Here is a 17,351-nt window from a genome sequence, read left to right as displayed (position 1 = left end):
TAGCTTCCCGGTTTAGCACAGATCGTCTTGCAAATGTCTGAGCTGTAGCATCCGCAGCCACTGAAGTAGAGCCCTGGGCCCCCCGAGGACAGTGGAGTCTCTTACTAGAGAACATATGCCCCCGCTCAGGTTAACCCGCATAAAGACGGTGACTTTGGGGCAAGCAAACTGCCAGATGCAGGTGAGGCCCTGCAGCCGTCGAGCCGGGCAGGACGTGCGTGCGGGAGCTAATGGCCCGGAAGAAGGGGAGCAGTGGGTATAAAGATGACACTAAAAGGAAATGCATCTGTTTGTGCTTTAGGGTGGTTTTCCTCCAAGTCAGCATGAACAGCGGGCTGACGTTCATCTCCAGCTCGGTCAGCATCACCAGCACGCAGTGTGTAAGTATGTGGAGGAGCCACTGGCCGCAGCTTGGAACGCCAGGGCTGCTCTCCGGGAAGGGCTGGCCGAGCGCGGCACGTCAGTGATCGCAGCCCGTGCACGGATCACGACCGATTTACGTGATAAGGGAGACCAGGATCATATTGGTGGCCCACCGCTGTTCATCATCCATCCCCCTGCCCAGTTCCCAGTCTCTAGGTGTTGGCAGCTGGAACGGGCCAGGGGTGGCCTTCCAGGCCTGCATGGGAGGGATCGTAAAGGGACAGAAGCCCAACATGACGAGATGGGCTTTCCCTTGACGGGCACTTCTGTCATGCACCCCAGGGAGAGATTTCTGGGAGAGGGTATGACAGCGATCCTGCACCGTCTGCAGCAAGAACAGATTCTACCAGCCAGTAGAATTGAGGGTTTATTGCTTCTCCAGGATACAGCACAGCACAGACGTGATATTGGTACAGGAGTCTGGGCCAGGATACCTCAGATCGCCTGGGTTAGGGGGTCCATCGCCCCCCTAGACCTCCAGCCCCCAGTTTCGGCTCACTCCCTCCTGTTTCCCAGCCAGCAAAGGACCCTTCCCCCGAAGCCTCCTGTTGCTCTCCACCTCTCTCCCTTTGTCTCTCCCCCCTGGGAATCCCCTGTTGTCTCCTCGGATGAGCCTAGGTGTCTGGGTTAATACACATGTGGGTGAGTCAGAGGGAATCACACATCCCAGCGCAGGGGGACCCGGGTTACAGAGCAGACAGCCCCCCGCTACGCCACAGAGGGCGAGAGATCCGAGGCTTCTCCGCGGCTGACGTCAGCCTGGCGTCAGTGCATGATGGGGGAGCTGGACAGGAGTCACCAGCCCCAGGTGACCTCTTAGGGAGGATGAATTTTAGAAGTCCTCGCGTAATCCAAGCTAAGCTGTCCCCCAAGGTGCTGAGTGAGCTGAGCGCTGCACCTCGGGAGGCAGAGCAGGCTGCATGCCCAGCTGGTATAAATCCGCAGAGCCAGTGGCGCTGCATCGGTTTACACCAGGGTTGTGTCTAGACTGGCAAGTTTTTCTGCAAAAGCACCTGCTTTTGCGGAAAAACTTGCCAGCTGTCTACACTGGCCGCTTGAATTTCCACAAGAGCACTGACGATCTCGTGTAAGAAATCAGTGCTTCTTGCGGAAATACTATGCTGCTCCCGTTCGGGCACAAGTCCTTTTGCGCAAGAGGGCCAGCGTAGACAGCTCAGATTTGTTTTGCGCAAAAAAGCCCCGATGGCGAAAATGGCGATCGGGGCTTTTTTGCGCAAAAGCGCGTCTAGATTGGCACGGACGCTTTTCCACAAAAAGTGCTTTTGCGGAAAAGCGCCCGTGCCAATCTAGATGCTCTTTTCCGCAAATGCGTTTAATGGAAAACTTTTCAGTTAAAAGCATTTGCGGAAAATCATGCCAGTCTCGACGTCGCCCAGGAGAGGATCTGGCCCATGAGTCGAAGCGACAGGATGACTGGAGGGTTGGTAGCGGTACCGCCTGACGGCTATTGGAGCAGGTGGATGTCTGCGGTCTTGTGGTTAAGCGGAGATTCCTGCACCAGGCCCCTCTGGAGGCCATGGATAGAACAGGGGCGAAAATCCCCAAGGCGAAGGCGTCTGAATTTTTCAGCAAGCCAGCTGGGAAAATCACTGTGTTTAGTCGCTTGGAACAAAGCCGGGATATTTTTGCCGTTTCACCTAGTCCCTCGGCTCCCTCCAAAGGTTGTGAGAATTGCAACGAGGTGGGGATTTTACACCCAGTCAGCCTGAGTTTTACACCCGTGGCCTCTTCAAAACCTTCCTGGGGCTGCCGCCGCAACACCCTTTGCAGTGACAGGCCCAGCGCCGAGTCGGGGACAGAGAGTGGCTTGGAACTCACTGTGCATTCAGGTCCCGGGGCTGCCTGCGCGTCTAATGACCCTGCAGATCAGCTCACCCAGGCTGCCTTGCCGTCCCCCGGGGGCAAGCCGATCCCCGCTGTCTCCGCGGCTGTCAGTCTGGCTCTTCTCACCAGGCACTGCAAAGTCACTGGCAGCGTGGACCCGAGCGGAGGAACGCGGCAGCCCCGCACCCTGAAATCGGAACCTGGCCCGCTCTTGGCCAGGACGTAGGGCAAAATCTCCGCTGCCTGTTCTTTCTTTATCGTTTTAGAGGAGCCTTCTGCTTCCTTTCTCTCCCTTTGCTGGGAACGGCAGCCAGCCGGCCTCCTCGGCCCTCGCGCTCAGCCGACTCCTCTGTCCTTTTCTGTACAGTAAGTGCCTTTGCTTCGCTGTCCTCCCCTGGCTCCCGGCTGCTGTGTGAGCCCTGGCTTGCCTCTCCGCTCTGTCTGCCGTCGCCGTTGAGCGTCGCGTCCTGCTACGGTGGGGATCCTGGCACGGAGGCGTTTTAGCCTCTCGGGGCCCGGCGCTTCTGAGCTCCTACTGGCGGGAACAGCAGCCTGTTCCAGGAGCCCGGAGTCTGCAAGTCCTGACGCCTGGAGACAAAGGGGGCATTTCGAGGCGGATTTAGGGCTCCCCCCTCCAGCGTAGGGCCGGACCACACGCAATCAATTTTCCTGGGGAGTGTCTGTCTCTTTCTGAGTCAGGGGCCATGTCCATGAGGGTTTGGGGTATTTTTTTGTGTTTTGGGGGGCTTGGGGCTCTTTTTCTTTGCTTCTCCCTGGTGTGTAGCCCCTGATTTGATTTTTCTGTGGGTCAGTGGCCCCCGACCCTAAAAGTTCCCCCACCCCTGCATTACGGTCTACTGCGGAGAAAGCAAATAATACCCTCGAGAAGCTATTCTCACTCCCCTCAACAAAATGCAGGACTATGTAGCACTTTAAAGACTAACAAGATGGTTTATTAGGTGATGAGCTTTCGTGGGCCAGACCCACTTCCTCAGATCAAATAGTGGAAGAAAATAGTCACAACCATATATACCAAAGGATACAATTAAAAAAAATGAACCCCTCTTAACGTGAGGGTGCGCCAGCTGCGAGCCGGTCCGTCTCGTTCATTCAATATGCAGATGAGCGTTTTCACGAGGCAAACCTCGTGGATTTCAGCACCACGCAAGCCTGCCCTGGCATTGGTTCTCCTTCCATTCTCCCCGCACGCTGTCTGGGCTCGCCAAACCGTATCCTGCCGGCTCAGTCTTTTTTCCAGCCGCTCGCAATCTCTCCCGCTGCTCCTCCTCCTTCCTCATCTCGAATTTGCTCCTCGTCCCTCTTCCATTTCGCGCTCAAGCCGGCTGGCCCTGCTGCCCTTCTGAGGCTGAGACCCGCGCGTGTCATGGAGCGGGCTGTGAGACGGTTTCCAGTAGCGCAGGTAATGGGGTCATGAGGGCAGCAGAGCTAACGTTTTACTGCCTGCTCTTATCATCCTCAGCCAGCCCGAGGCAGCCCTTGGGAACTACACATCCCAGCATGCACCATTCCATCTGGCAGCAAGCGTTTGAGGGGTTTTTTTTGTCGAAAAGGCTCTTTGTTCCATGAAGAGGTTGTCACCGGGGCCTGTGTGGTGTCACTTAGGAAGAGTTGTGGAGGGCGGCAATTGCTGGGCCCCTGGGTAAAGTGTGTGGGAGTCTGGCTCTGTGCTCCGGGAAGGGGCGGGTCCTCAGGCAGAAGGGGTGGAGCCTGATGTGGAAGGGGCGTGGCTGGAGCTAGCCTTCCCCACCAACTCTTCAGTGACACCTGGGGCTCCGGCGGTGATTTAAAGGGCCCAGGTCCGGGGAGAGTGTTTTATTACAGCAAATCTGCCGAGGGCAACAGGGAGTGACTGGTTTTGCAGGACCTTCCTGAGAAACCCGCAAAGGCCAGGGGAGCTGCACACTTGACCGGGCGACCTGCCAAAGGCTGGAACGTGTCTCTATCGGGGAGCAGATTGAAGACCCGAAAGAAATCGTGTTCCAAAGATGGCCGTCAGACGGCAGTCAAACCTGCCATCTGCTCCTAACGCACAGTCCAGGAGCACCCTAGCAATATGGCCCATTAGCGCAGATAACTCCTTGGGGATCGGAAGATACAGCCAGGCATGGCTAGCTGCTTGCTGGAGCATCCGCCCTGGGACCCTGCAGTCTGAAATCAGGCATAACACCCCTCTGGAGACACCGGGGCATGTTGTCTTCCAGATCCCATCCTTAGGTCCTGATTCAGGAGCGCGCTTGGCTGCGCGCTTGAATCCTCTTGAAGCCAATGAGAGGCACACATGAGCACATAAGAACTAGGGGTCACCAAATGAAATGAATAGGTAGCAGGTTTAAAATCAATAAAAGGAAGTTTCTCTTCTTGCAGCGCGCAGTCAACCTGTGGAACTCCCTGCCAGAGGATGTTGTGAAAACCAGGGTTCAAAAAAGAGCTAAATAAATGGATGGAGGATAAGCCCATCCATGCCTTTTAGCTAATGAGAGGCACACATGAGCCGAACAGGGAGGCCGGCCTGTCTCCGGGCTCGAAATATGAACTCATGTCCCTGAGCGTAGAAGCCAGTCCCCACAACAATCGTGGTGCATTCTGTAGTCTTTGTGCAATCTGATTGAAACCTGTAGAGAAGCCATCCGGCTCCCCTATCCAGGGCTAGCAGTGCAGCCTGCAGGCGGTCGCCTGCCAAACACGCGGCGAATGATTATAACCCGGATCTGTCTTGTTTGCAGCTCAGTGGGACGATCCTTTTCATCGTGCTCTTAATTCTGTTCCTGTTGCTGGCCTTGGTGCTGCTCTGGTGGTTCTGGCCTTTGTGCTGCACGGTGGTGAGTACCGACGTTGAACTTCCTGACTTGGTTTCCGAAGCTGGAGGGAGTAGACGGGAAGATGCTCCAGCGAAAGGAGCTGACTTGAATTTCGTTCCTCTTAGGCGAGAAACTGGCCTGCCTGTAAGGCCCCCGTTCAGCAAAGCACATAAAACGTGTGTCTAGTTAGTCGGCTTTGGGGGACTTCAGTACATGCTGGAATTGACATGGGTGATTAAGAGCTTTGCTCTTCCTAAACGCATGGGATGTCCACCTCTTGAACGCTGTGTACCCATGTGGTCGCCCTGTGAGTGTGTTTGTGTGGAGCGTAACAGACGCTTGCCGACATTTACCGATAAAAATCAAATCCCTCTGCATCGGCCTGTACTGTGAGCACAGGGGGACAGAGATGACAGAGCAGGGGCATGGGCAGCCACAGGGATACAAGATGTATCTTTGATTCTTTCCGTTGCCTGTGTGTCCCAGGTCATCAAGGAACCGCCTCCTCCACCACCCCCAGAGCCTGTAAGTATTTTATTTTTCATTTGACTGCGGTCTGCAGCCGCTGCAATATAGCACCCAGGCTAGGGACGTGGGGAGAGTCATAACAACACCCCCGAGGCAGAGAAAGCCTGTCTCCAGGGTCAGGCGAGGGTTATCGATAGCTCCAGGTCGTTGTGCTCTTCATCCGTGGAAAAATACCTGCATAACCCCCAGCAAGATGCCTCGAGAATCACACACGAGTGTTTCCTAAGCTGCGAAGACACTGGGCCCAGTGCTGCTGTCCTTGCTCGGGCAAAATAACCATTGCTCTCAATGGGAATGCAGCCCGAGGAAGGCGAGAAGGTGGGACAAGGCTCTTGAGCGTAGGGTTGGGCCTCGCGGTGGGTAGGCACGATGGGGCCCTAAATTCAGGTGAGGGGAGGTGCCAGCTCCTCACGCACGGTGTTCCTCTGTGGCACACACGACGGCCTCCCTCGCACCAACAGGCGGCTCTCGGCTGCGCACGTGCTGGAGCTTGGCAGACCTCCACAGCAGCCATTTTGAGGTTGCCGAGGGCAACCTTTACCGTCTCTGGAAGCCTGTGATTTGTCCTCTGTGGCAATTTAACGTGTGAGGCCCGGAGGTGCTGAGGGGGTATTGTGGAGAGATCTGACTGAACCTACGCATTCTCTGCCCCCGCAACAGGCGTCCGGGTCAGACCGTCGGCCCCGCTCCGCTGAAATCAGTGCCGTGCTCCTCCGCTGAGGTAAATTGCATCGGAGGCAGCGAAACTGCCCTAATTTACCTCAGTGGACGATCCCCCGACATGTCTCCAGGGAGGTGCATGCAAGATCTTCCCCAGCACGGCATGAGGCTAAGCCAGGAAAGAGCTAACCCAGATCTGGACTCCTTCACATTTTGGGTTTGTTTAAAAAACCACCCCAACCCCCGTTTTTAGAATGGGCAGAGCAAGCCCCCGACACCCCAGCCCCCCGAAGGTACAGAATCCAGTGCCAGACGTGACAGGTTGCGGCGTGAGCTGGGTGCAACCGTGAGGAAAGCACAGGCCGGCGTGCGTGTTAGGGAGTTCACAGAGATGCCCTTTTCTGCGGTGCCGAAAGCACAGCTAATAAAGGGTTTCGCTGGGTTAAGTGGCAGTCACATTCGATTGGAACAGAGCCGCGAGCCCAGAATAATGTACAATTCATCTCCCCTGGGTCGTCCCCCTTAAAGCCGGTTGTGCTTTTTGCCGCTTTGTGCGTGTCTGCCTGTATATAAAAGCAGCCCGAAGAGAGACGCGAACCGACCGTCGGCTTCGGTTTCTCTCGGAAACACTGCAGCTGTGGAGACAAGAGACTTTTGTTCTCCGTCAACCCATAGCCGGGGGAGGACCGTAGGACGTTCGCTTCCCAGGCAGTGTCCATGAACAGCGTCCGCTCTCTCTTTCCCGCAGGATTCGGATGATGAAGACGGATTGCCCAAGAAAAAGTGGCCGACCGTGGATGCATCTTATTACGGAGGCAGAGGCGTTGGTGGGATTAAGCGGATGGAGGTACCCGGCCCTTTTTGATTCCTGAGCTGCTGTGGACAGAACCGTTCCTGGCAAATCACGGCGAGGCCTTTTTCCCATTCTTTTGAGAGCGTGAGCATAATGGGACAGGCTATTGTTTTAATTAGGAGGCATCTCCAGCCATCCAGCTGCCGCAGCGTGCAATTAACGGTGTCTGGAATTATTAGTGAGGGCAAGATTGTCGGCGGAGAGATGGGATTAGGACCCGTCCGTTTGTTGGGTCAGCTCCTCCGATGGTGTCCGTGGGTCTCGCCCTATGACTTCGGTGGAGCGAGGCCAATTTATCGCAGCTGAGTGGCCAGAGCTAATTGGCCAAATGGAAGAGAAGCAATTGCTCCTTAGCCCCAGGGGTCGGGGAGTGACAAGCAGGCAGTGAAAGCTGATGCACTGTCAGAGCGCAGACACGCAGGGCAAATTCTGCCCTTGCATGCATGGACTCAGCTCCAGTTGGAGCCCAGGGTTAGGAGGGACAGGAAGGGTCATCTCATCTACCCCCCTGCAAGATGTTGTGTCCAAACCATCCAAGACAGCCCTCTCGGACGCAGCTATGCAGAACCCTTTGCCGAGGAACCTGATCTAGTGACCGTGCCAACCCTGGCTGAAAGCCACAACTCAAACCAACCTTTCAGGGCTCTTCCTCGTTCCTGGATGCCTTCCTCACCTCTGGCCTAGAGGGCCCTCAGCGTGGGGCAATTGGGTGGAGACCACCCAAGAATGTTAGCTACTCCCCCACCATCAAGTGACCATTGGTGGCATTCGTGTTGCTAGAAGACGCAGGCTCCAGCAGATTTCTGCCCGGCTGTTTTCAGGGGAGGTTCGTTAACTCTGGAACGTGGATAGGGTATGTCTCATGACCTTCAGGGCGTGTCTAGACTACAGGGTTTTGTCGACAAAGGTGGACTTTTATCGACAAAACTATATCTGCGTCTACACTGCCGCTGAGTTCTGTCGACATAACGTCGGCAGAACTGAGCAGTTTTGTTGACGGCGGTAAACCTCATTCGGCAAGGAATAATATCTTTTGTTGCCAGAGTTCTGTCGCCAGAAGGCGTTATTGCGTCTACACTGTCATGTTGCTTTGTCGACAGAACTGGATGTCGTCTAGACGCTCTGTCAACAGAAGTTTTGTCAACAGTATCTGTCAACAAAACTTCTGTTGACAAAAGCCTGTAGTCTAGACGTACCCTCAGAGTCTAGTGTAACATGCATCTGATGACCCAAGGTTTCGTCCAAGTAAAGATACAGAGGAAAGGAGCCTGCTGGCGAAACACCTGTCTGGGAGGTTGGGTGGGGAACTGATTTTTTGACATTTCCTCTTTATGGAGCATGTTGGTAATTAATTAGGGGATTCTCCCGGCTCACTCGTTGGTGGCTGTGTGTCATGATGGGCTGTTGTGACCGTCATTTTGCTCTCCAGGAGGTCCGGTCTCCCCGAGATCTGGGTGCCTGTTTCACAGGCGCTGAGAGAAACTAGAAGTGGCTGGTTAAGACGTCTGCCGGCCGTGCTCACGGACAGTTCTGCATCCACCATGTGTTCTTCCCCCGTCAGGTGAGGTGGGGAGGCAAAGGCTCGACAGAAGAAGGGGCCAAACTCGAGAAGCCCAAAAATGCCGTCATCAAATTGCCGGAGCAGGAGTACGAGCCGTGGGAGCCCAAGCCGAAGAAACCCCATGCGAGGAAGCCACCGTCGCAGAGGAAGTGGTACGCTCCCATCAAGGTAATGCATCTGCACGGCAGCTTTAAACCGGTGGGGGGGGGGGCACGTGAGCACGCCGTGGGTTCCTTAATTCGACATTTCTCGTGGCCGGCCGTGGGGTGGGAGAACTTCGTAGGTGTCCCCGAACCTGCGTCCATTTCTGGGACCTCTCAGCAGGCAGCGAAGACTTGGGTGGCAGCTTTCACCTCTTTTTCTGCCCCGGGGTTCCGGCAGGAGATCCCAGGATCTGTTCTCAGGACAGCAGCAGCCCAGCAAGGCACGGCCAAGGGGGCAGGGGATGTGGAGGAGGTGGGAAGGACAGCCTTGTGGTTCTGGCCCTGGACTGGGACCCGTGGATTTCAGCGCTCTGCCTGCTCAGCTGTGCCAAAACCCCCTTGCGGGCCTTGGCCAAGTCAATTTGGGTCAGATTTGTAAGTCTTCAGGCCCCAGCAGAGGAAAAAGTTCCTCAGAAGGCTTTGCAAACGCGCCACTGAAATCAGGGGGACTCCGGTGCCTCTAACTTTCAAAAGACTTTTAAACTCTAACCTGGCCCCGTTGCTGCTGCTGCTGCATCTTTAACGCCCAGGCTTGGTTCATTGATGTCCGTGTCGTGCACTGAGATCGTCCATTGGAGGGCTAGTGAATTTCAGGGTGTTACGAAGCAGGGGTGTCAAATCCCAGTTAACCGGTGAAGTGGTACATTTAATTGTGTCACCAGGATCCTGCGTGCGGAGAGCCGTTCCAGCCCAGCGTGGCGCAGCAGGCCTGGCCAGGCTGGAGTGGCCCCTTTCCCATGGACCACCGGTTAATCAATTGCCAGTTAGCATCATCCGGTAAAGGGAATGCTGACCAGTTACCCAGTTACAGCCCTGCTATCAGGATTGTCTAACAGCTCATCTTTTGGATGCATCTCTGTGCCAGATTTACTGTCCTGTCTTTTATGGGGTTGCCCATCCTTAGATTTACCACAAGGGTCTTTGGTTCTTGGCTAGTTCTGAACGCCGTCTAACCGCCTGCACCTAGCTGCACCTGCCGGTCTCTGTTCATTGCTCAGATTAAGCCCGATGCATCCTCGCGGGAACTCCAGGCACGTGGATTTGTTCCGTTGTGCGCACTGGCTGGGCCCCGAGGCACTCCAGTTTTCAGAGATGGCTGTGCTATAAATACACCGACAGATAATAACAAGTCTACAGCGAGCGGCGGCCTGCAGGCCAGTCCGGGGGCCGCCGGTGAAACGCGGTAATACCCCAGCACGCCGACTGTCGTTCAGTTTCATGTTGTTCTCTGCAGCACTGTGGGCCATGTCATGTTTTTCTGATTCCAGGGCAAGCTGGACGCGTTGTGGGCGCTGGTTCGCCGAGGCTACGACCACGTCTCTCTTATGAGGCCGCAGCCAGGGGATAAGGTAAGCCGTCACGGATGCACCGCCATGTCGATTCTCGGCAGTAATGCTCATTTTTTCCCCCGCGTCCCTCTCTGGATTACCCTGAGGGTGAAACCCATCACTAGGTCCCCAGGTTTTGGAATGAGCTAAAATGTTGGCAGTGGCATCTGTGTAAATAGATTGTCCCTTGTGCCTGGTCACTGCCGCCCTGGCCTTTGAGCAGACGCAGGTAGGGACCGGTTTGCGCGAAGAGGCAGATTCCTTCTTTTGACAGCTGCTGCTTCCCCAGGCTGCGTCTTGCCTTGGCCGCTGCAAGCCGAGAGGCCCTGGAAGCCGGTGTGGGGCTTCTCCGGTTGGGCTCGCGAAGAGGCCGGCGGGGTCCGCTGTGAGTGGGCAGCGTAGCCGGCGGGCTGACGGCTCACAAAGCGCCTTACCCACGCAGCAGCAGAATTAAATGAGAAATCATAAATCACGCCAGAGCCCCGCCCTTCTGGGAACATTCCCAATCACTGAACAGAGAACTTTTCCGGGGATTCTAGGGCAGGGCGCAATTCCCTGCTGCCACCCAGACGTGGCTTTACAATGCCGGAGCCGGGATCTCCGGCGTTGGGCCGTTCCATGGGCTCCGTCTGCCGGGAGTGAGAGTCACAGCTGTGCCAGGCTGCAGATCTGGTTCCAGCGCATTTCTAGAAGGACTCCATCAGTTTCACTCCTGTTGTGTTCTGGCGGACTTTCCCATCGGGCACGGCTCCTCTGCAGGGGAGAGCCACGCTGGGGAGGTTGGCTCTCATGGGTTTTCTCCCTGGGGAAGTGACAGGAACTTCCCATCCCCAGATCTTCCACTAGCCAAGGCTGTTGGCCCAGATGCCCCATGCCTGCAGGCAGCCTCCTGGTTTAGGTGGCAGCAGTTTCGTCAGGCTCCAAGCACCATCAGGACCTGGTCTAGTACTACCGGCTCTGTCGGGAATCTGGGGGGAAGCGTTGCCCAGACATTGTATCCTTCTCACCTGGGCCCTCCCGCCCTCTGATCTGGGTTTGTGGAGCCCTGCAAATCCACGGATATCTGCCACATAGCCCCGGGTATCGCATCCCTGGGTGTGAATGCGGCGATCCACGGCTCGTCTTTGCGGGCGCGGATACGACTTTTGTACCGAGAACCCGGGAAATGTGAGGCTACGGGCTTTATCGCCGGGGGGATCTGCCTCCACGGCGGGGGCTGCGGATCCCTGCCGATTGCTTTGGCGGAAGCGGAACCACATTTGGGTTTGTGCCACGGAGCTGGAGATGGACGGTGGGGAGAAGACGGAAGCTGCTCCTGTTCCTTTCTGTGCCTCTCTCTGGCCAGGAGCCCTGGGTCTCAGCCCCCCAGCTCCCGGTGGGAGCATCTGGCTGGCAGCTGCGATGGAGCTGCATCCGTGCTGTAGCAACCAGCAAGTGGCTGTGGCCGCTGGTAGCCAAGCAGGCTAACGGCAGATTGGGGTTGCATTAGGAGGAGCATTGCCAGCAGATCCAGAGAAATGATTATTCCCCTTTATTCAGCTCTGGTGAGGCCACATCTGGAGTATTGTGTCCAGTTCTGGGCCCCCCACTACAGAAAGGATGTGGACGCATTGGAGAGGGTCCAGCGGAGGGCGACCAAAATGATGAGGAGGCTGGAGCATATGACCTACGGGGAGAGGCTGAGGGATTTGGGCTTGTTCAGTCTGCAGAAGAGCAAGGGGGGATTTGAGAGCAGCCTGCAACTTCCTGAAGGGAGGTTCCCAAGAGGCTGGCGAGAGGCTGTTCTCAGTGGGGGCAGATGACAGAACGAGGAGCAATTGGCTCAAGTTGCAGTGGGGGAGGTCTAGGTTGGATGTTAGGAAAAGCTGTTTCCCTAGGCGGGTGGTGAAGCGCTGGGCTGGGTTCCCTAGGGCGGGGGTGGAGTCTCCATCCCTAGAGATGTTTAAGTCCTGGCTTGACAAAGCCCTGGCCGAGTTGATTGCGTCAGGGCAGGTCCTGCTTTGGGCTGGAGGCTGGACTCAGTGTCTCCTGAGATCTCTGCCTGCCCTGGGATTCACTAGAGTCTCTTATTTACTCCTTAAGCGCAGCCCTGGGCTGGTGAATAGGCGATTGAGGCCCAGCTGTATTTTGATAGCAGGCACATTGTACGGCGAGGGGTTTCTATCCATGCCGAGCACAGTCCGGCCACTGTCAGAGCAGTCAGGAAACCTGCGAGGCGGTGCCTGAAAACAGGGATTCTCAGTTACTCGCCCACAACCCTGCCGTGTGCAAGAGGCACAGAACTGAGCAAAGAGGCGATTTCAAATGGAGCGAGCCGAGAGATCGCTGTGTTCGGGGGGACATTAGAAAATCAACCGTGCATCTGGGGAAATAGGCTGGAAAGAATCCCATTGAGTTACATTCAGCGGAAGAATAAGGCTCATCTCTGTTCTACGGGCTGTGAAATTAACGCTCACTGAAGAATATTGAAAGGGAAGCAAGAAGATGACAGGGCATGGTTCTGTTTTCCGAAAAAGGCGCTGGCAGAAGTTGCTTTTCAGTCCAGAGCCAGCAGTGCCGGGAGCTATGCTGTTGGGCGTTACTTGTATTCGGGAGCTCCTACAAGCCCCCGATGAGATGGGGTCCCTGGGCAAAAATATAGACCCTGATCTGAAGAGATTGCAGGGTTGCAGGGCCTTTCATGTGTGTGAACCTCTGCCTGCAAGCGAAAAGAATAACCCCATTAGCTCTGAGTGAATAGCAGGCTTTTAACCTCACCCGGGCCAGCCTCTGGAAGGAGACATGATCAGTTTCGCACAGGCTCAGTGGCAAGGCTAGACGGATTTTCTCATTTCGTTTTCCCCCGGCTCATCGGATGGGGCTTCCCGGGAACCAGGGTTGGAATGGGTCTGAAATTTCCAAATGTGGAAGTTTTGCACAGGACTTTTGACCGATTCCTGCCCCCCTCTGCAAAAAAGGGGATAAAAAAATCATGTCGGCATTTTTCCCATTCGCCGCTCCTTCCCCACTTTTCGCTGTGTTGCCCACTCATGGTTTTAACCCAAGCCTCGCCATAGTGGGTGTTTTTCTTTGGGCCTAGCTCCCGGAGTCAAGTGGTTATGTAAGAATCTTGATTATTTTTTTTTAAAAGGGAGACATTTCTCGCGCCCTCCTGGGCCGTGTCCAGACTCAGGGGTTTTTTCGGGAAAAGTAGCCTTTTCCCGAAAAAACTTCCCCTGCGTCCAGACTCAAGCCGCGTTCTTTTGAAATTATTTCGAAAGAACGCGGCTTTTCTTTCGATGGTGGTAAACCTCATTTCACGAGGAAGAACGCCTTCTTTCGAAAGTTCCTCTTTCGAAAGAAGGCGTTCTTCAATGTAAAGAGGCCGTCTTCGAAAGAGAGCATCCAGACTCGCTGGGTGCTCTCTTTCGAAAAAGCGGATTTCTCTTTCGAAAGATCCGCCTGCAGTCTAGACGCGATCTTTCGAAAGAGGCTCTTTCGAAAGAAGCCTGCAGTCTAGACATAGCCCTGGTGGTGGGAAAATGCTTGAACACACAAGCCCTGACAGCAGGCAAAAAGAACACAATGTGTATTAGTGTTTAAAAAAAAGTCATGGTTTTTTAGCCGGCCTTGTGATTTTGGGAGGTGTGGGGTGTGGCACTGCTGTGTTTTGTGACCAGCTGGAATCCTGGTGGTGTGTCTTGAATGCACAAAACCTGCTCAGACTCAGGCATTAGAAAAGGTTCAGAGAAGGGCAACTAAAATGATGAGGGGTTTGGAACGGGTCCCATATGAGGAGAGATTAAAGAGACTGGGACTTTTCAGCTTGGAAAAGAGGAGACTAAGGGGGGATAGGATTGAGGTCTATGAAATCATGAGTGGTGTGGAGAAAGTGAATAAAGAAAAGTTATTTACTTGTTCCCATAATATAAGAACTAGGAGCCACCAAATGAAACGAATGGGCAGCAGGTTTAAAACAAATAAAAGGACGTTCTTCTTCACACAGCGCATAGTCAATCTGTGGAACTCCTTGCCTGAGGAGGTTGTGAAGGCTAGGACTGTAACAGGGTTTAAAAGAGAACTAAATAAATTCATGGAGGTTAAGTCCATTAATGGCTCTTAGCCAGGATGGGTAAGGAATGGTGTCCCCAGCCTCTGTTTGTCAGAGAGTGGAGATGGATGGCAGGAGAGAGATCGCTTGATCATCACCTGTTTGGTTCACTCCCTCTGGGACACCTGGCCTTGCCCACTGTCGGCAGACAAGGTACTGGGCTGAATTGACCTTTGGTCTGACCCACTGTGGCCGTTCTTATGTTCTTCTGACTTTGAAGGAAGATGGAAGGCGTCTGTTTGCCAGAGATCTAAGAAACTGCAGGTGGGGTGAGTTTCTGGCCACTGGGCTGGGTGACACACTGGGATCTGAACTCAAAAAGGAAAGCGGGTTTTGCATTTTGTTTTACATTTACAATAAGCATCCAAATTCCCCACAACGTTCTTTCGTTAATAAGACTCTGCTGGGGGGACCTGATCTCGTGTCGTCCTTTCTGGTGAGCAACACAAAGGTGTGTTTTTCCAGTTTTCCAAATCCATTCTTCCTCCTGGGTGTTGTCTGTGCTTGGAGCCAAGCGTGTGATTCCCAGCTCGTAGAGACGTACCCCATGGTATCACTGCTCTACCAAGAGCACTACAAATAGAAGTGGATTTGGGGGCAGCGCAGCTGTCTGAGTGCAGTCCAACCTGAGCCCCTGGATATGTACTCGTCTGTTGCCTGTGCCAGCCTAATAGTGCTGCTATCCAGGAGGAGATCAGAGTGTGTGTGTGGGGGAGGGGGACTGGAGGGCCTAGTGGTTGGAGCACAGTTATTCCCACCCCCTTCCAGTCTCCTGCATCTGCACAGAGCCCAATGCAGGAGCCAATCTCCCTCCTTCCCCCCCCTGCTGGCAGTATGGGCCTGCCTTCCCGAGCGGGGGCAGGGAGCTATAGATGTCGGCTCCCCGCCCCCCCTCTGCATGGGGATGAAGGCGGGGTGCCCCCGTTCAGGGCCGACTTCAGCAAATCCGCCCTGGTTTGCAGTTCAGCAGATCCTATGCCAGGAAATGTTCCGCAGCTTGGTTTGCCAAAACCCTGCGCTGAAAAAAGCGGCATTCTTTCCCCGCCCGCCGGCTCTGGGGCCTTGACGCTTTCAGAAAAGGAGCTGATTGTTGTCCCTGAAAATGACTCCCCGGGAAGTGAAATCTGACACTTGACGGCAGGCATCCTGCCCCATCACACTGCCGGTGAGCCCCCGGGTCCGTCAGCTGTGAGCCAGGGACCCTTCCCCGGTGGTTTGCAAGTTCAAGGCTCTTCCCAGGGGAAAAGGGGGGCGACGGACTCGGTCGGAGAACCGGAAAGCTGAATGGAGCCTGGAATTTTTCTCATTCCTCAAAATCAGAGGAACGCTTCCAGGGCATCAAAGCTGGGCTGCCTAGGATTATAATCACTGACAGACAGAACTCCGGCGTTCTCTTCTGTGCTTAGCCACTGACTCCTGGTGGGAATTCGAGTGAATCCCTAACAGGGGCCTGAAATCTTGGGAACGTTAGTAGCAGAGTTCGTCTTGGGGGTGGCTTACAAAGGGGCCAAGTCCCCCCCACCCACTAAAGTGGTGGGTGCCCCTCATTACAGGGACCCAGGTGTCCTGGCCTCACTGCCCCAGCTGCGCAGTTGCTTTTTGAATGGTTGTCTTTCACTGCTGTCTGCCTCAGTTTCCCCATCTGTACAGTGCTTATGTGGCAGTGGGAGGCTTAGGAGGCACTTAGGACCGGGTGAGTGAAAGCTTCTATAGAAGGACCAAGAGTTAATTGCTAATAATTATTTCCAAATTGGTGCCCATCAGTCATCAGCAGGATGGGTTCTGCAACTAATGTGCCCTCTACTTTTCGCCATTCATGTGTGGAATACATTTTATTGTATGCACCAAGGCATGTGCAGATGTGCACCAGCACTAGAAACAGAGGCTGCTGGCTATGGGTGCTCTGCTAATCAGTTGGGCGGCACCAGCATCTCGCTCGAGCGCTCAGCTGCCAGGGAACTCTGTCTGCCGCCCTTACTCACGTGCGTAACCCTTGCCCACAGAAGTAAGCCCGTGGGCACCACTTGTTGGATCACAGCTTGCGAGTGCCGGGAAAGCACGTTGAGATCTCAGGAGGGGGCAAAGCATGATTGATCCACAGTGATTCTTTGCTCCTCGCACTCTGTCTGGGCTGTCAACCCAGAGCACGGCAGCTGCTCGGCTTTGATCTGTGGATGGCTGCGGCATGTGCTGGGAAGAATTTGCTGTTGCAGGAGCCGATCGCTGGGTGCCAGCTGCGATTGGAGGCGCGCGCCGATAATCTGTTGTGAGGCGATGTCACGGCCCATCCATCGATCACCCCGGTCGCGCTCTGTCAAACTCCAGACCCAGCCGTATTTTTCATGACACAACGTGATGCGTGGCCTTTCCACTTTCCAGCTGTCGGACGCGTCAAAGAGTCTGGCAGCTCCGGGATGTCTCCGGTCACTTTCACTGAAGGGAAAGTTACGCAGGCTGATTTCTGGGCCCTCTTTTGAGCATACACGTGCACCCATTTGAGGCTGATGTTTGGGGGTGAGGAAGGGCAGCCAAAACTCGCAGGTTAAAATCCTGCTGTGTGTTTGGGTTGAGCCTGTCACAAAAGCTATGCTTGGGATACTTCCTGCCCACTTAATTTTCCTCATTAACACGGGTCCTACAAGTGACAGGGAGCTGCTTTTGCTGTTACATATCTCTTGGATTCTGTTCCACTCCAACGCATCTGAGGAAGTGGGTTTTACCTCGTGACCCTGTATAGTTTGGTTCATCTCTGAGGCTTTGTCTACACACCAAGCGTTGCTGGAAGAGGCAATGCAAATGAAGCACGGATTAGCGTTTTCTGGCGCGTCATTTGCATATTCTCTTCCGATCCGTTTTTGCGCCAAAACAAGCAGTGTGGACGTTTCCTTTTTGCGCACAACGGAAACGTCCCGGGAGGCATACGGATCTTGCGCAAAAAGAGGTTTTGGCGCAAAAAGGAAACATCCACACAGCTTTTTTTGGCGCAAAAACGGATCGGAAGAGACTGCACTGTGCAGGGGGTCAGACTAGATGATCATAAT

The 17,351-nt window shown here is 54.7% G+C and overlaps 1 protein-coding gene across 1 annotated transcript in view; it reads left to right on the top strand.

The window, feature by feature from the left end:
• ANTXRL (ANTXR like) overlaps window positions 1-17,351 on the top strand; it is a 50,916-nt gene that overhangs the window by 28,598 nt on the left and 4,967 nt on the right. The window contains exons 12-17 of the mRNA XM_075935709.1: window positions 302-380; window positions 5,013-5,108; window positions 5,574-5,612; window positions 7,024-7,122; window positions 8,690-8,857; window positions 10,161-10,241. Coding sequence (XP_075791824.1) covers window positions 302-380; window positions 5,013-5,108; window positions 5,574-5,612; window positions 7,024-7,122; window positions 8,690-8,857; window positions 10,161-10,241 — 562 coding nt within the window. The remainder of the gene's footprint in view (window positions 1-301; window positions 381-5,012; window positions 5,109-5,573; window positions 5,613-7,023; window positions 7,123-8,689; window positions 8,858-10,160; window positions 10,242-17,351) is intronic.

The sequence above is a fragment of the Pelodiscus sinensis genome, chromosome 8 (assembly GCF_049634645.1).
Source record: "Pelodiscus sinensis isolate JC-2024 chromosome 8, ASM4963464v1, whole genome shotgun sequence".
Classification (NCBI taxonomy): Eukaryota; Metazoa; Chordata; order Testudines; family Trionychidae; genus Pelodiscus; species Pelodiscus sinensis.
The sequence above is the reverse complement of the archived record's forward strand: the minus strand, read 5'-3'. Positions and strand labels throughout refer to the sequence as shown.